A 17781-nucleotide genomic window follows, 5' to 3' on the forward strand; every position below is an offset into this window, starting at 1 on the left:
CATTTTATGTGTATCCAAATATTTGTTCACAAATCTGGATTTTCCCCACTTAGGGGTTATTTTTTTATTTTGACATCTCAACATAGATGAAGAAGAATATAGAATTTTGGGTATTGACAGGGCTTATGACCTGTAAAAATTACCTGCTTATGACCTGTAGAATTCCTTCTACAGGTTCCTTTCAGGATTCGGACCTCACATACTAATATAAGAGTTTCTGCTTAGTAAAAAGGTTCTTTACATCTCACCAATAGATGTCTCTAGTGAAGTGCTAGTGATTCAAGAACAAGGTTTCTAAATTGGTTCATATATTATTATAGAACTTCCAAGATTTGAGTAGTGTGGTTGTCAATAATGGGTAGAATTGGTGAATGTTACACGCGTGTAAAGTGATCACTTAAACCAGCCTATGACGGTCGTCAGCCCCGTAAATGCCCAGACTTCCATATTCTTCTTAATTTTTGATGAGATGTCAAAAAAAAAGAAAATAACTCTTGTAATTGGAGATAATTCAAATTTTGTGAACAAGTATTTGGACATACTCAAAATGTTGTGAATGAACATTCGTTTGAAAATGCCATAACTAGGCGAAACAATTGTCACAATATTAATTTTTATGTGTTTTTTAACAATAAAATACAACTTAGTAGGCTCAAAAAATCTGTGTCTAATTTAACAATCAATACATCAATTAAAATGGAGTTCCACAAATTAAACGCCAAATCAATAAATAATACCACTTAATGTAGTATTAAGTTTTTTTTTAATCAAAACTTATTTCAATTTACTTTAGCGAAATGACTACGTAGCATTTCGAATTAGAGCTAACGTTCTTTGTAATTACAAAACAAAATAGTAATTAACTGGCACCCTCGAGGGAATAATCAGATTATCATTTCTGACACAAGTATTTCACTATCGTCCTGATAAAGCTACCATAGCAATGTGCGTGAAGATAATGGAAATCAGACAAGTAAAGGAACTACAAGCCGCGCTGTTTCCCATTTGTTATAGAGGTGACTACATTATAAGATTCGTTATAACAAGGAAAGCAAAAGGTATTAACAGAGTCAATAATTACACACATCAGAAAAAAATCGAGAAATTGATCTAGTGATATCGATTTTTTGCTTTTCGGTAAAAAAAGTAGTGATATTTATAATTTATACAGGTGATGCGTGAAGTATTTAATCATTCGGAAGTGTGAAGGTGTGTTTATGTAAATTTATTTATTTATTGTCGTGGTCCCGTGGTTAGTGTCGAGGACTCTTCTAAGTCCGAGTTTCTCGGTTCGTACCCACTCTACCAAAATTTGATACCTTTTTCTAATAATGAGCCGCTTAGGCCCACAGAAATATATTAGTATGAAATTGAAGTATTTGTGTAAATAATAAAAAAAAAAACATTTTTTTTAATTAAGACTCTCCTTTTCATTCATCGTTCATTTTGTGTAATACCACTTTTATTACCATATTATATTACCATATACCACAACGTTACAAAGCTTTTAATATACAAAATATATTATTAAGACCTTAACAATGAGATTGGTACATAATATTCATATAAAAACATTAAATATGTAATTCCTTCTTTTCTGACTTTGAAATGAGGCCGGCGCAGAAGGTAAAAATACCCTTCCCGCCCTTAAGCATTAATCGACGGAACGGGTAGAAATACCTTTCCCGTCCAAAATGTGTTAATACTAACAATACTTAATCTAATGAAATTACTAAAAACATGATTAAATATCCAACAACACCAGCTAAGTTGAAACACTATTGTTATTTTTCTGCAATAAGTTTAAGTATTTTTTTACTAAAATATCAGAAAGCTATTTTCGGCATGGTGTCTTCAATGCTACTGATCACAATGGATTATGGCTTTCCGTTTTTTCCATAAATACACCGAAAAATACATCGGTACGTATCCCCTAAACTTAAAGTGTCCTGTTCCTTGAAATGATTATCATATTGATACAAATAACTCATTCCACTCACATAAACTAAAATTATTACTTTCATTAATTGATTCGGCAGTCACTTTGTGGTAAAATCTTTCCATTTTTAATTAAATTAAGTAAATACTACTTTTCCTTAAAATCCACTGTGACACGTGTTTCGATGCATTCCGCATCATCTTCAAACACCGTATATTTAGAATTAGCTTCACATACGGTGTTTTAAAATGATGCGGAATGCACCGAAACACGTGTCACAATAGATTTTGAGGAAAAGTGGTATTTACTAAGTAATACAATAATTAAAATGAAAATTATTACACCTAGTAATAAAATAAATAAAATTATTACACACAAAGGTCAAATAATTAAAAACGTTTAAAATGTAGAAATCCAAAAAAAAAATCAATTCTAATAATAATTTCATAAATAATATATTGTTTCAAAATTCTTCACCTTTGCTTTCCATGTTTCCTTTATCCTCAAACTCCGCCTTCTGACTCACCCCCTCCCTCCCCCTAACTTACTCCTTATTTATAGAACAGATAATTATTTATGCTATTGTATATATTTAAACCTGAAGATGGAAGCAAAGCTTCCGAAACTAGTCGTTATAATTAAAGAAACTCTAGTGGTAAAAAACAAGTGTTTTTCTTTTACAATTTCATCATGTCTTACCACAAAGTGAATGCCGAAACAGTAAATAAAATAGCATTTTGATTATTCGCAGGCGCCTACATAAGCAGCTACCTAGAAACAGCCATCAAGAGCAACCAGATAGAGATCAACACCGACTCCAAGACATTCAGGACCATCGCCAAGCTCAAGGAGCCGAGGGAACTATTCGCGCTGCCCAAAGAGCTGGACTGCCAACAGCATTCGGCGAGATGGCCGACGGAATGCCAGGTACGAGAAGACCGTATTTCATCAAAAAACTCATTAAAACTTCACCCTCGGTTTTACATTTTTGGGCGACTCGTGATTGTGTTCGCTTAACATTTCACTTGTACAGTAAAATCTCGATATAACGGACCACTATTTAACGAACCTCTGATATAACGAAAAAATTCCGGTTAAATGTAAAAAATAGAAAACGTCCTGTTAATATTATACATTTACAGATTTTGAATGTGTCCAAATACTTGTGCACAAATCTGGTTTGTCTGCATTAAGAGTTATTTTTTACATTATTTATTGACATGTCAGCATAGATGAAGAAGAGTATGAAAGTCTGGGGATTAAAAGGGCTTACGACCGTCAAAGGCTGGTTCAAGTGATTATTTGGTGAATGTTACACACGTGTGACATTCACCAGTTCTACCAACCACACTACCAGAGTCTCTGCTTAATAAAAGCTTTCCTCATCTCACAATATATGGCGTTTGTGAATCGCGCATAATATGATAAGAATTTGATCAATATATCTAGAAGTTTCAAGAATGTGTCAATCATGGGTGGAATTGGTGAATGTTACACGTGTGTAAAATAATCACTTAAACCAGCATATGACGGTCGTAAACCCTGTAAATACCCAGACTTCCATATTCTTCTTCATCTACGTTGAGATGTCAAAAAATATTATACATGCTTAAATTTAAGTGTCGCCGCATGTAAACAATTTTTAGCAGCCATGATAATTGCAAATTATATATATATATATATATATATATATATATATATATATATATATATATATATATATATATATATACATATATATATATATATACATATATATATATATATATATATATATATATATATATATATATATATATATATATATATATATATATATATATATTAATATTGAAAGCATTAACTTTGTGGATCATATTGATATATTATTTCGAGAAATAAAAATACTTTGTGTTCTGATCCACTCACATTTTTATTAACCAACTAGTTTCGGCAACAACCTGTTGCCCTCTTCAGGGTTTCATTATTACAGTAATAAATGAAACCCTGAAGAGGGCAACAGGTTGTTGCCGAAACTAGTTGGTTAATAAAAATGTGAGTGAATCAGAACGCAAATTATATCTTTAAACTTTACAAGTTTAAACAAAAGTTGATCCTTTTTCAAAGCAGGATTACTGAAAGCGAGCGCGACAATATCAAACAGCAATGTCACTTCACGACGAGTGTTCGAAGACAAAAAAAAATGAAAAGAATTTTGTTTTGTAGTGTTTATTTATATTTAAATACAGTGTTCATATTTTCCAAAACAAGTTTTTTTAAACCTATTTTTATTCAACGGACATCCCTTCTGCCCAATTAGTCCGTTATATCGAGGTTTTACTGTATTAGCTCGTCGTGTTTTCACTAGTTCAGTCCCGCGTTCAAGACCTTGTTATACATTTGAAATGACTCGGTTATAAATTGAATCATTAGGAACGAAAACGCTAGCGTATATTTACCGTAATCATGATCAGTAAAATATTGTTGAAAACCTCCGGTAAAGAAAATTACGCATCATTATAATATAATAACAAAAGTAGACAATATAGTTAGTAAAACTTTGGCAAAAAATATATAAATCATTCATGGCATTCGTCTACTCTAAAATATTGTTTGTACCATTACTAACCCGTTCGATGCACAAATCGACTAAAATAAAAGTCTAGTGAAATAGTAAGATAGATATATATTATCCACTGACACTTCGTGATGGAATTGCATTTTTAATATATTATTAGATTAAAACCAATATTTTTAGCTTTTCCACTTTATTTATAAAAAAAGTGGAAAAGCTAAAAATATTGGTTTTAATCTAATAATATATTAAATAGTAAGATGTAATTTTTATTAAATAGTTTTTGTTTCGTGGTAAATTGTTGGCACAATATAATTATTTACAGCAGCTTTATAATCTTTATGCATAATTGGGAAAAAATAGTTGGAACATTTTAACAGTATGGGAAGTTGTTTAATCTGTCTAAAGGATTAATAAATGTGGAATTTGTTTCCCTGCCGTAGTAATATTTATTTACGAATTTCAATTAGGATTTTTTTTTAATTAAGAATAATACATGTATTTATCTATATTTTCCAAACGTACAAGTCCTCACTTTGTTTCATAACTGTATGTTTTATGGTTAACGAATATCGAGTAATTTTATTAATTGATTCGACTGTCACTTTAGAGTAATATCCATACATTTATAATTTACATTGCACTTGGTAAATACCACTATTTCTTAAAATCCATTGTGACACAAAAACATTATGAAACACGGTGTTTGATAATGATGCTGAATGCATTGAAACACGTGTCACAATAAATTTTAAGAATAGTGGTATTTACCAAAGCAAATTTTATTTTAAAAATAGACATCGAGTATTTAAACATTTATTTATTTAAACTTCATGTACAGAAAATAAATAAGTACATTGGCGGGCTTATTGCTAAAAAGAAATATCTTCCAACCAACCAAAAACAGACTAGTGATATTGATCAAAACATTTGATACCATATATAGCCGTTTGCAATCAGAGGGTAGATAGTACTAGAACATTACAAAAAAACATAAATTACAAATTAACATATACAAACATAAATTATAAAAGATGATAATAAGGAGGGCAAAGGAAGGAGGTAGAGGGAAAAACTAAGGGAAGAGGATTGATGGACAGTTAGGATTCTAATGATAAATAGTAATGTCTCAGACGTTTCTTAAAAGTTATTAGAGAAGGTGCATTTTTTACAAGGAGAGTATTCCGTGTGTTATCGAAAATAATACGTAATAAAATCAATACATACTTAAATATACATTTTTACTGAATATCGGTAAGTAAAGACAAAATGAGCATTTAAAAACATACCGCTTTCGGGCACATATTTCAGAAAAAAATTAACGGTAATAACCGCTAATACGAAAAAAAACCGGTAAAATTTTGGCATACGTAGATAGTCGATAAGTCAGGAGAACAATCACAACTCACGACTGATATTGATATTCGAAATTCGTCATTTCTAAACTCCAAATTCGAACTTATTCCTTTTTCAAGACCAAATGAAAAGCTATCAGCCGCTTTTCAATAGGGACCAACGGCACAATAAAATATCGGTACAAGGCTGTATACGGGCACTATTCAAGGCAGACGTTTCAAATTTTGCCCCCCCAAATTCGCATACAATACGGAGTTAAAAATAGTTCCAACATGGCAACAAACACGTACCGATGTCATAGCCTGTGTCATGTCGTTAGTCTCCCAGTTTGAAACTTCTCAAGGGCTTCTTCGATACATTCTATTAATAACAATATAATACAATACATAAAACATGACAACAATTACTGCAGTGCACAAAAAAAAACTTTAGAATAAAAATTAAAGTTTAGAAAAAAATAGTTATGATTTATAAGTTCGTTATATACATACAGAAAATTTGTTTCATATAAGGCTACAATTAAAATATTAATTGTAAATATTATAAATTGTAAATACCCGAATTAACGAAAAGTTCATACAATGACAACAACAAAAAAACAGGACGAATCTCACCCTCTATTTCCTACCCTCACCCAGTAAAAATCATCATATTCTCCAGTAAATTACCGGCACTCGGGACCCATGTGCCAAAAAAAAAACTCTTAGCAAACGCAACCTCTATCGTTAACGCACTGAGATTTTTAACGATAAATAATATCCGTACCGACCAGGTTATGAAATATTTCATGAATTACATTTGGTATATTTAGGTTTTTATTGGTCGATTCAAGAGTTACGTCATTATACGCATGACTAGACCTTTATTTTATTAGAGCTCACATAGGTAAGGTTATGACGTGGTTAGCCATAAAAAAAACCCTAATTCTCATTTTGATGATAATACGATCATCAATTTTCCTTATTTCGATTCCTGACTAATATTCAATGTAATTTTGAAAAAATGTAATTTTACCACTGCATTATATCAAACATTGGCAACCAACAGGTAAGACATGTAAAATGATAATTAACAGCTGCTTGCATCAGCTGACTATCAAATGACAGGACAATGATGGGTTTAAAATCATTTCACTGTAACAAATTAATCGCCAAGCTTTATTTGAGAATTAGTCAACAACTCTGGGAACACACGACGATGACAAAATGACAGCTTAATTATACAATGTAAAAAGTTGTCAAATCTCCATCAAACTAATCCCGAAGCGTTTTTGCATCAAGGATGTCTCGTTAGGTAGAGGACTTCCAGGCAGACCATCAAAGAAATGGATTGACAAAAATTGAAAACACAGACCACAAGGCCTACACCAAGAAGAAGACGTTTCATTACCATGTTGGTTTAGGGAAGAACTAATATTAGAATAATCGACTAATACCTTCTTCGTTAAACAATTATTTCAATAACTATCTGAATAAAAAAAATTACTAAAATTTTTTTTTTGTCGCTACCCTAAACCTTCAACCCTAGCTAAAATAAAAACACTCCGTTCTACTGTCTCCTACTGATTTCAGTGTTTTAAACTGCTTTAGCGTCCCTAAGAATCTATATTAACACATTGTTTGTGGGAAACGCTTAAAAGCGTTGTTTACATGCAGTTGATAGAGAGCGGGAGACGCTTTATTTGCTTTTATTTGCTTACTTTTGGTAGAGCGCGAGAGACGCCAAAAAACATTGTACAGATAGGAATTGGATTTGCGGTTACTTGTGATTGGTATACTGAGGTTTGGGAGGCAGACTGTTTGAGTATAATTAGGGATGGGGTTGATGAAAAAACCGCCCGATAACAATACGTTAACAACATTAGTAAACTAAAATAAATTTTTCCTATTATCACGAAGGTTCTAGAAGAGCGAATACATCACATCGAATACTGTCCACCTGTCCCGGAGAGTTACTACACGCGCACGGGACGCGAGCTACAACCCAAACCGGTTGGAGAGGAGTCCGGAACCGTCATGTTCCAATATTATCCCATGAGTGCGGTCAACTACGTGAGTAGCCAGTCTTCCACTCATCACAGTTAAACTATTTGTGGCTGATTTTTCAACTCCGGCACTTAAGAATCAATGACAAAGCTATAAGAAAACATGACTTTCTTCCAGTTCAGTCGCTCTAGTGTTGGAGGAAGTCGCTTCTTCCTGTCTCCCTGTTCCAGCAGCGGGAGAGACGACGAACTCCAGTTCGAGTCGAGGTTCGAGTCCGGAAACCTGGCCAAAGCTGTCAAAATAACCAGCACTTACTACGAACTGTATTTAAGAACTGATCTCTATACCAATAGGCACATGCAATGGTTTTACTTTAGGGTGACTAACACGAGAAAGAACGTCGCATATAGGTTTGTTTCATCAAATTATGAAATATAACTGTCCATAACTGAAAAATTACTATATATTATAGATATTTTTTGATTATAGATTTTCAATTGTTAATTTATCTAAGGGAGAAAGTTTATACAATGAAGGAATGAGGCCACTAATGTATTCCAAAAAGGACGCCGAAACTCATTCCATAGGATGGAGGCGATGTGCCGAAAATATTTCTTACTACAAAAATGACGCAACGTAAGTTATCTTTTCATTAATTGATTCAGCAGTCACTTTGTAGAAGTATCGATCCATTTTTAATGTACATTTTACTTGGTAAATACCGCTATTTCATAGTAAATAGTGGTATTTACCATGTAAAACTTGTAAGTTATCTTAACCCATCGAAAAGCATCCTTAATCATAGAAAATAATGTTAAACTTTGAATACGTGGTATGTTAAAGGTGCGAAGAAGAAGAACAGTTTCCAAGCTATACCTTGACATTTAATGTAGAATTCCCGAATGATAGAGATGAAGTTTATCTAGCCCACTGCTATCCGTACACGTACTCCGACCTACAAGACTACCTGAGCAAGCTGCAAAACCACCCCGTCAAATCCACATTTACTAAACTGAGGCTTCTATGCAGAACACTTGCAGGAAATAATGTATACTATCTAACCGTCACAGCTCCTCCAAATGAAAATGATCCAAAGGTAATAATAACATATATTTGATAGATTGACCTTAAATTCCGGTTTCAATTTATTTTGTGTTATCCTTAAGGGTGTCTTTGGTTGTCTAAATCCTTTTTTTACCCTCCAACCTTTCCCATTAGTCTACATCTTGAATAATGCCCTCCCCAATACAAAGCTTAAATGGTAGTCACCAAACATATAGGAAATTCAATTCATAGTAATTTTAGCCGTGGCGTAGTTGGGCAGACGCTCGCTGCGAAACTGGCATCGCAGGTTCGATTCCCGCTAATTGCCGATTTATTTTCAAATGGTCTGGTTGTTTGTGATGTATTTTTCACATTTACCTTCCCTATCCTTAATATCCTACCTACAGACAAGCATCTAAAAAAGACGCTTTGCGGGTTATTCCTTAAAAAAATAATTCTGTATGACAGATATTGTTCATATTAACACATTATTTGCAGGAAACGCTTAAAAGCGTCTTTTTTATACTTCTGGTAGAGAGCGGGAGACGCTTATAAGCGTTCTATTTGATTACTTTTGATAGGGACGCCAAAAAACACTGTACAGATCGGAATTGGGTTTCCGGTTACTTGTGATTAGTATACTGAGGTTTGGATGGTAAACTGTCCGAGTATAATTAGGGTCGGGGTTGATAAAAAAACCGCCCAATGACAATGTGTCAAACCTGAAAGGGGAAATAAAATTTAATAATTTCACCATCTTATTTATTTTCAACTTAACCGAAAAATATTGATCATAGACAAAAAATTATAAGAACTAAAATTGTTGGCAATTACATTTCCTACAAGTTTGAATATTTAAAATGGTGGCTAACGCAAAAGGACTAAAGCCCCAAAAATCTGGATTTAGACTATGATGCTTTCCTTAACTATTTCAAAATATATGTATTTAATTCTTGCAATTTCATAAATTTTTACGATATATAGTTACTGGGCTATTATACAAGTTTATCTAAAGTCAGAATTTAAACCAACATCTTTCAGAAAAAGAAAGCAATTATTATAACTGCGAGAGTCCATCCGGGAGAAACGCCATCATCTTGGATGATGAAAGGTTTCATGGACTTTTTGACTGGCGATTCAAACCAAGCGAGGGAACTGAGAGAGAAATTTATCTTCAAACTTATTCCGATGCTGAACCCAGACGGGGTAAGAATATTCAAAACAATTCAATATTATTGCTTTGCCTTAAAAAATTAAAAACATCGAACCTGTTTTAGGTAATTGTAGGTAATAACCGGTGTTCATTGACCGGTAGAGACCTAAACAGACAATACCGAACCGTTATAAGAGAAACTTACCCCTCAGTTTGGCATACAAAATTAATGATAAGAAGGTAACTCTCGAATAATAAATTATTAAAACATAAAATGTTAGTTTATTTAAATTAAAATATTATTTATTTATTTTTTAGGTTAATTGAGGAATGTGGAGTAGTGATGTATTGTGATTTACACGCTCACTCTAGAAAGCATAATGTTTTCATATACGGCTGTGAGAATAGAAGAGGATTAGATAAGAGACTCCATGAGCAAGTCTTCCCTTTGATGCTACACAAGAACTGCGCTGATAAGGTCAGAGAGATTATCTTCTATTATCGCAACACTATAAAATGTAAACATTCTTCAGACAAATCAATCCACTTGAGGACCAAAAAATAGTTAACAACAGTTTATAATTATTGAATTAATTGAAAACTTATTTGTGAATCAATATTACCTTTCTACTCAATGAGATCCCGGAGACTATTTTCGACTGAGTGAAATTTACCATACATTTACTTTTCAACTAATATATTTTACCATGGATTGCTGCCAGAAGTTTGAAATTGTTCATACCTGTATATAACCAACAATGAACACCAAATAGTGTAAACTGATGGTGTCCTATGCACCCTGTATACAATTAAGAGCAAGTCAATTAAGTCAGCTATTTTTTTCTTTTATCTTTAATCAATCCATATTTATCACCATCAACCACAAATTCATTAAAACTTTATTAACATATTTCAACAAATCGTTTGCGGGAAACTCATAAAAGTGTCTTTTACATACTATTGGTAGAGTGTGGAAGATGCTTATAAGCATTCTATTTGCCTACTTTTGGTAGAGCGCGAAATACCAAAAAACATTGCACAGATAAGAATCGGGTTTTTGGTTACTTGTTATTAGAATATATCCTTTATTAGTATACTAATAAAAGTCGGAGTTGGTGAAAAAACTGCCACACAACAATGTGTTAAGAATTATGAGAAAATATTTAATCTAAATTATATTGTCCGTTTCAGTTTTCGTTTGAGAGCTGCAAGTTCCGAATACAGCGTAGTAAGGAGGGTACGGGTCGCGTGGTGGTATGGATGATGGGAGTAGCCAACAGCTATACTATGGAGGCCTCCTTCGGAGGTTCGGAGCTCGGGGGCCGCGTGGCCACACATTTCGCCACGCAGGACTACGAGGGGCTCGGCCGAGCCTTCTGCGAAACCCTCCTGGACTTCTGCGACGAGAACCCCAACAAAGAGAGACTCAGAAACAAGATCATCAACCGGCTACTGCAAGAGGGCTCGAGTGCCGATGAACCGACCAATATAGACCTATCTGATTACTCCAGGTAACTGACGTTATACGATAATCATAATACTCCTCAATAGCCGTTTAAAAATCAACCTAATCTATATTAACATGATTTACAGTGATGAAGGTGACACATCGAGCAGTAGTTCCGAGAATGAATCTAGAATAAAAGGAGAAAATCGAGCCTCAAACAATTTTCATGTTCCGCCACCATCCCCCGTTTTACCGCATGGAATCACAAAATCAAAAAGGGTATCAATATTTTCACAATAATTTTTGTAACTACTAACAAATATATTTCACGACTAATTAATCATCTTTATGTCAGGTGCTGAAAAAGACTCGTCCGAAACTAGAAACGATTAAACATAACCCTCCTATACCACGAGAAATTCTGCCCGTAAGTGTTCATCTCATTTTTAGATAAAAATGATTTATTTGTTTTACGCTTATTAATATTAAAACACTTTTTTATTTAGATATATCGGACGACGTTAGATTTGACTACAGATCAAGGGAGTGATGTGGGGGAGTTTTCATCAGACATTGATACAGCTGACGAATCAAGCCCGGCGAGAAGAATTCATAAGCAATTCAGATCTTCAGGAAAATCAAAAGCGCAACATAAGAAGCGAATGCCTCCGGAACTCAAAGTGACTCCGGCACAGGTAACCATGCAGTTACACATATTACGCACTTTGTTTACTTAATTTAAAACATATACATAGTGGGTGTACTGGCAAAAAACGTTAACTCAAAAATATGCAATTTTGACCTGATGATGCATATTATAATGTTTTCAATGTTCTATAAACTGGAAAAATACACTAAGTAGTTTGAAATGTCATATATATATGTGTGGTTTTAAAAGTAATTTCAACTTTAAGTTTAATAGCGGGTATTTTATTCAGGCTAAAAGCTTTAAATAAAAGGGATTATTCAAACAGGGATTTCAGAGTTAAAGTTTTTTACTAGTATACCCACGATATATTTGAACTAGATGCCTGATTTGAGGAACTCTGAGAAATAATTATTTTTCAGACATTTTAAAATTTATCAAAGTATAGATTCTTAAATTATTTTTTTCAGCCATTGGAATCACCTGACCCATCCGACAAAGAAAAATATTCTTCTAGTCCAGTTAGGAGTAGACCGAGACCCCTAACATCCTTTACTGAAGTCACGGAAAATGCAAAAACCAAGTCTCCGGCCTGGCACCAATTCCGTTGCTTCCCACCGATAAAGTATTATTTATTTATTATTTTAATATAATATACATGCCTAGTATAATTATATTTCAAAATTGGCCCTTTTTGACAATAAACAATTCATGCAGGACAGGAAAGGTATTTTTACCCGTTCGGTCGATTAATGCTTACGGAAGGGTATTTTTACCTCCTGCGCCGGCCTTATTTCAAAGTCAGAAAATAATGAAGTATTTAATGTTTTTATATGAATATTATGTATCAATGTCTTTGTTAATGTCTCAACTATATGTACACAATTATCGAATCCAGTCGCCAGCACTCGGCAGACGTAAAAAACACCCGTCCTTAATACGTTAATATGACTGCTTGTGTTCTTTGATTCTTTCATTTTATTTTACGTAAAAATAAGTTAACTACGCAATACAGTATTTTTTTTATGTAATGTAAATACCAAGAATATATTCATTTTTTCTTATAATAATCTAAAATTTTCAAGAACTTTATTAAGTTGATATCGACGTGCCCTACGTAAAGTGCTCTAACTACATTTTTGGCAATTTTGAGATATTTGGTGTATGTTATCAACTGACCGTTATCTACAAATATAAACAAACAAAAAATATATGTAAAATAAATTACGCCTAGTTTTCAGGCGTATAAGACGCTATCTACATGGAATTTTCGGATTTGAACTGAACTCCTAAAACGCTAACTACTTAATTTTGACAAAGCATAAGTTTTAAAACGATTTAATACATTATTTAATCTTGTTTTTGAATGAATAATACTAGTTTAGAATTTCAGATAAAACCGTTAATTAATAAAAAAAGAATGCGTTGAAAAAATCTTCTAAGCTCTCTCCTGTAAAGTAACAGATTTGCAGATAGAGTACCTTACGTAGGGGCCGTCAATATAATAAATTACTGCATTTCTATTAAAATAATTCCTAATAAAATATTATAATTTACTTTGTTTCTGACACATATATTATGAAAATGTTCTATTACGATGCATAAAAAATAAAAAATAAATCTTATTACCTCAATCTTTTGCAGAAGTATTTCCGAATCGAGAATGTCAAGGCGATCACAACCATCAGAACTGCAAATAAAATTATCAACATTAAAAAAGAACATTTGGACCGGAGTACAATCAGATATTCCCAACTCTTACTTACCACTCTCTTGGGGCATTTCTAATCTAGCAATGAGTAACTATACAATTGACAGTGAATCTCTCCTCAGGTAAATATCTATCTTTAAACTACAACTTTTTGCTGACTTAATTTCAATATTCATCTAATAAATGACATTATCAGTATTTTTTTTATTCAACAAATTGATAGTTAACACACTTCGGACAGGAAAGGTATTTCTACCCGTTTGGTTAATTGATGTTTAAGGATGGGAAAGGTATTTTTACCTTCTGCACCAGTCTCATTTCAAAGGCAGAAAATAAGGAATTATCCAATGTGTTTATATGAATATTATATACCAATCTCTTTTTTAAGGTCTTAACTATATGTACGTAAATATCAAATCCCGTTGCCAGCAGTCCATAGGTGTAAAAAAATACCCGTTTGAAATGTGTTAATTACTAGTTTATTAATAAATAAATGTAAAAATGTTCATTTTTGTACTAGTAAAAACATGAATTTAAATAATCAGCATGTATCAATGTGTATAGTGAAAAACATATGTAGAAGAAGCAAATTCTACATGCAAAAATAGAAGTATAATATTTTTACATATATTTTAATTTGAATTTATTACAGATCTTGTTCAAAGAAATTAGAAGCTATAGAAAGTAGTTACACAACAAAAGAAATCAGGAAAGATGAGGTGAAAGCCAAAAAAACTAAATCAAAAATGAAAATAAAGCTATCGGATGTTGTAAATGAATATTTAACGCAAGATAGTCAAAGCATTTCAAGAACTTGGAAAAAGAAAACCAGGTATATATGTTAATTAAATTTTTATAGAGTAATATAATTACTACTGATGACATCATATTTTATGATCACAACAAAGGCTAGTTAAATAACAATCACAGAAAAACAATTTATAAGTCAATTGATTTTTTTTAAATATTATTTTGGTTACTTACATTTGTATTTAAAAAATGTTTCTCAACTTCACCACATCATTTTTTTCTGTCTCCAAAAATGTCAATTGAAATCTTTATTCTTTGATATCCAAAACCTTTTAAAGCGGAAAATAATTCAACAAGCATTTTATAAACTGGTTGAAAATTGTTTATATAACTTAAAATATATATAAAATCAAACAGCTTATTGACAATCTAATCCCGTTACTCACTCTCGCTAATCACTCTTGTAACATCATCAGACTGGTGGAAATTTGTGGTGAATTCTTTGATATTAGAATATACAATATTTCCGTCATATATTTTAATAATCCTGTTAGTTTCACAAATTTTGCTACAGCAACGAAATGCGTTATTGGTGAATAATACACCTAAATATTAATTTTCTATTTTTATAGAACGACTGTCACAAAAGCAGAGAGCTTAAATTCTAGTTTTACCATCATTGATACTACAATTGGAACTGAACAGCAGTTCAATACAACGAGATGTGATCAAACAACAACGGCTAGAACTAGATTCCGGAAAAGTGGGTTTGTAGCAACGGTAGTCCAGACGAGGAAAACTAAAACTAAGAAGACCAACAAACAGAATCCGTCGTCAGATCTGTCCGACTCCATTGACTCTAACGAGCAATTTGAGAAAACTAAAAAGAAGAAGAAAAGAAAAAACCAAAGCAAACTTACAAAAAACAAAAAATAATTGCAAAAATGATGTAAGGTATATATTATTAATTGATTCGGCATTAACTTTGTGGAATGACATGATTGTTTTATTAAAATTAAAAACTTGAATATACCACTTTAATAATAATAAAACCCTTATCCGCACCCTAATGGTGCATAGGGCACTGCGTCATATAAACGCAGTGTTATCTTGATCGTTTACATATGAAGGAAAGGTGATCAGCCCTCTGCTTCAGGTACCAGTCCAGGGTAGTATTGAATAAATATAACAGTGAAAAAATCACTTATATTTATTTTACCCCCCTTGGGAATCGAACCCGGGACCTCTGGAACGGTAGCCGAGCGTGCTGACCATTACACTACGGAGGCGGACATTACCACTTTAATGAGTTTTATTTTATTTACGACTAGTTTCGAAAACGACAGATGTTTTCATCTTCCGGTACAGATTAAAACTAAATCAATTAATTTTTCAGTTTTAATTTGTACCAGAAGATGAAAACATCTGTCGTTTTCGAAACTAGTCGTAAATAAAATAAATCTCATTAAAGTGGTATATTCAAGTGTTTAATTTTAATAAAATGTAAGGTCTATGCCAAGTACCCAGGTGTGAATAAGGCATTTGCAATTGTGATCTTCAGATAAATACAAAGATGTTTATTTGAAAAAACATCATGTAAAATATAAAATATATTAGATATTAGTGTGGTTAAAGCTATAAAATAATAGCCAAGGACACGTTTTGAAGGTGATCATGCAATTTGACAGTCAGGCGTGCCTTGCTTATTGGAACAGACTTTAGCTTTAAGCATTTATCAATGAACATATAGTAATATAATAGACACATTAATATTTAAATATTTCAATCTTACGCTTATTTTACCAATTGTTTTTGGAACCTATATTTAAAGTATGTGTTCTTGTTATTAAATATTATAAAGTAAAATTAATAATGTAAATATTTTTTTGTATAAACACGAAGAACTTAATAGAAATGTACAATAAATTGACTGATAAACTAAAGAGTTTTTTCTTCGTAAATGTGATAACAGCGTAAATATGAACTGATGTGAAGGTTTATCCAGAAAAAATTAACTAATATCTATAGATAAGTAAAAGATAAGTTTCTTTTTAAATGATAAAACCTTAATTTCAACGGAAAGTATACTTTTCTACATGTTTCGTTACTTTTCTGATATTTGTTGTACGTTATCAAAAAAGTAATTACTTACGTTTACTTAAATCAAAGATCACGTTAATTTTTTTAGACCTGAATGCGAGTAAACGTAGTGCGTTTGCGAAAACTATAATAAAATAACTAATGAAATAGAAAAAAAGAAGCAATAAAAATCACTTAACCTCCACAACTTTCAAAAAACTAGACACAACCCAATGACAACCTGACGCAACTTTTTGACAGCACTGACCATAGAAAAATATATTACCTTTTACTGATGTCAATTCATACTGTGTTACCAACATAATTAATTGAAAAATATAAAGATATTTATCTCACTTGCAACAAATCATTTCCATGTGTCAATGCTTGAGCGGGAGAATTTTTTTTTTTTTAATTTGAAAAATTCTATTAAAATGAGGAATAGAAGAAATTACAACCTGGGTTAGGTAGATGGGTTTATTTTTAATATTTATTTGGTTATCAATTTAATAAAACGCAAACATCTGAAAGTAAAATTGTTTATTTGATATGGATTTATTTTTAATAATATATTTAATAAGGTTTAATCAACCTTATTTGAAATAATAGAAAACAGAACGGGAGATATCATGCGAAGCGGCAACCTTATCGCTAGAATATTTGAGAGGAAAATAGAAGAGAAGAAAAGAACAGAATCTGATATTTTTTGTAAAAAAATATTGCTTTGGACAGAGAGCGGTGGAAGGTCTCTGCAATATGTATACTGTGTATGTTAAATAAGCATGTTTATGTATTTATTTAATATACAACCCACGATGAGGGCAACCATTTTTCCTGAATATTTTAACTCTTTAATAATGAACCAATTTTTTAATATGCAAACCAATCCTGTAAGTATAATTTATAAATGGACACCTTCCTATTTATTCAAAGGGTTTATTGTTTTTTTTTTTTTTTTGGGCAAATAAGCATGTGCCAGTATACAAACACAAAAATGTGTTTTCATCTATTTAAATAACTTTTTAAATTTGAAACCAGGTTTGAGACCTGGATTAAGCAGTTACTTTATTCTGAGATATTATTTCTCGTTCTTGTAATATTTTCCTCTATTTAATTT

At 32.0% G+C, this 17781-nt stretch overlaps 2 protein-coding genes across 8 annotated transcripts in view; one reads left to right on the top strand and one right to left on the bottom strand.

Moving 5' to 3' along the window:
- Nadsyn (NAD synthetase) overlaps positions 1-16958 on the bottom strand; it is a 61074-nt gene extending 44116 nt beyond the window's left edge. For 2 of the 7 annotated variants that reach the window (XM_088261789.1, XM_088261793.1), the window contains exons 1-3: positions 16738-16915; positions 14820-14914; positions 13754-13814 (exon numbers count right to left, since the gene is read on the bottom strand). The gene's annotated coding sequence lies outside the window, so the exon portion shown is untranslated. Of the gene's footprint in view, positions 1-13753; positions 13815-14819; positions 14915-16737 lie in introns of all 7 variants that reach the window. The other 5 variants (XM_088261787.1, XM_088261791.1, XM_088261790.1 and 2 more) reach the window with 4 other exon arrangements.
- Nna1 (Nna1 carboxypeptidase) lies at positions 944-15572 on the top strand. Its single transcript, XM_088261706.1, has 17 exons — positions 944-1016; positions 2691-2866; positions 7748-7900; positions 8012-8244; positions 8324-8470; positions 8678-8930; positions 9920-10084; positions 10156-10271; positions 10350-10509; positions 11223-11542; positions 11625-11757; positions 11834-11905; positions 11985-12173; positions 12595-12749; positions 13769-13957; positions 14488-14667; positions 15218-15572. Exons 1-17 carry the CDS (start codon positions 944-946, stop codon positions 15519-15521), a joined length of 3018 nt encoding a protein of 1005 aa, XP_088117832.1. The 3' UTR covers positions 15522-15572.
- Positions 16959-17781: the final 823 nt, after the last annotated feature.

The sequence above is a fragment of the Brachycentrus maculatus genome, unplaced genomic scaffold (assembly GCF_059751285.1).
Source record: "Brachycentrus maculatus isolate JH-2025_06_01 unplaced genomic scaffold, ASM5975128v1 h1tg000166l, whole genome shotgun sequence".
In the NCBI taxonomy this organism is placed as follows: Eukaryota; Metazoa; Arthropoda; class Insecta; order Trichoptera; family Brachycentridae; genus Brachycentrus; species Brachycentrus maculatus.

Coding starts and splice junctions, on each gene's coding strand:
- Nna1 (XM_088261706.1), top strand. CDS start 944: ATGTGCGTGAAGATAATGGAAATCAGACAAGTAAAGGAACTACAAGCC. Junction 10,510..11,222: donor ACAAGAACTGCGCTGATAAG/GTCAGAGAGATT, acceptor TGTCCGTTTCAG/TTTTCGTTTGAGAGCTGCAA. Junction 11,543..11,624: donor GACCTATCTGATTACTCCAG/GTAACTGACGTT, acceptor CATGATTTACAG/TGATGAAGGTGACACATCGA.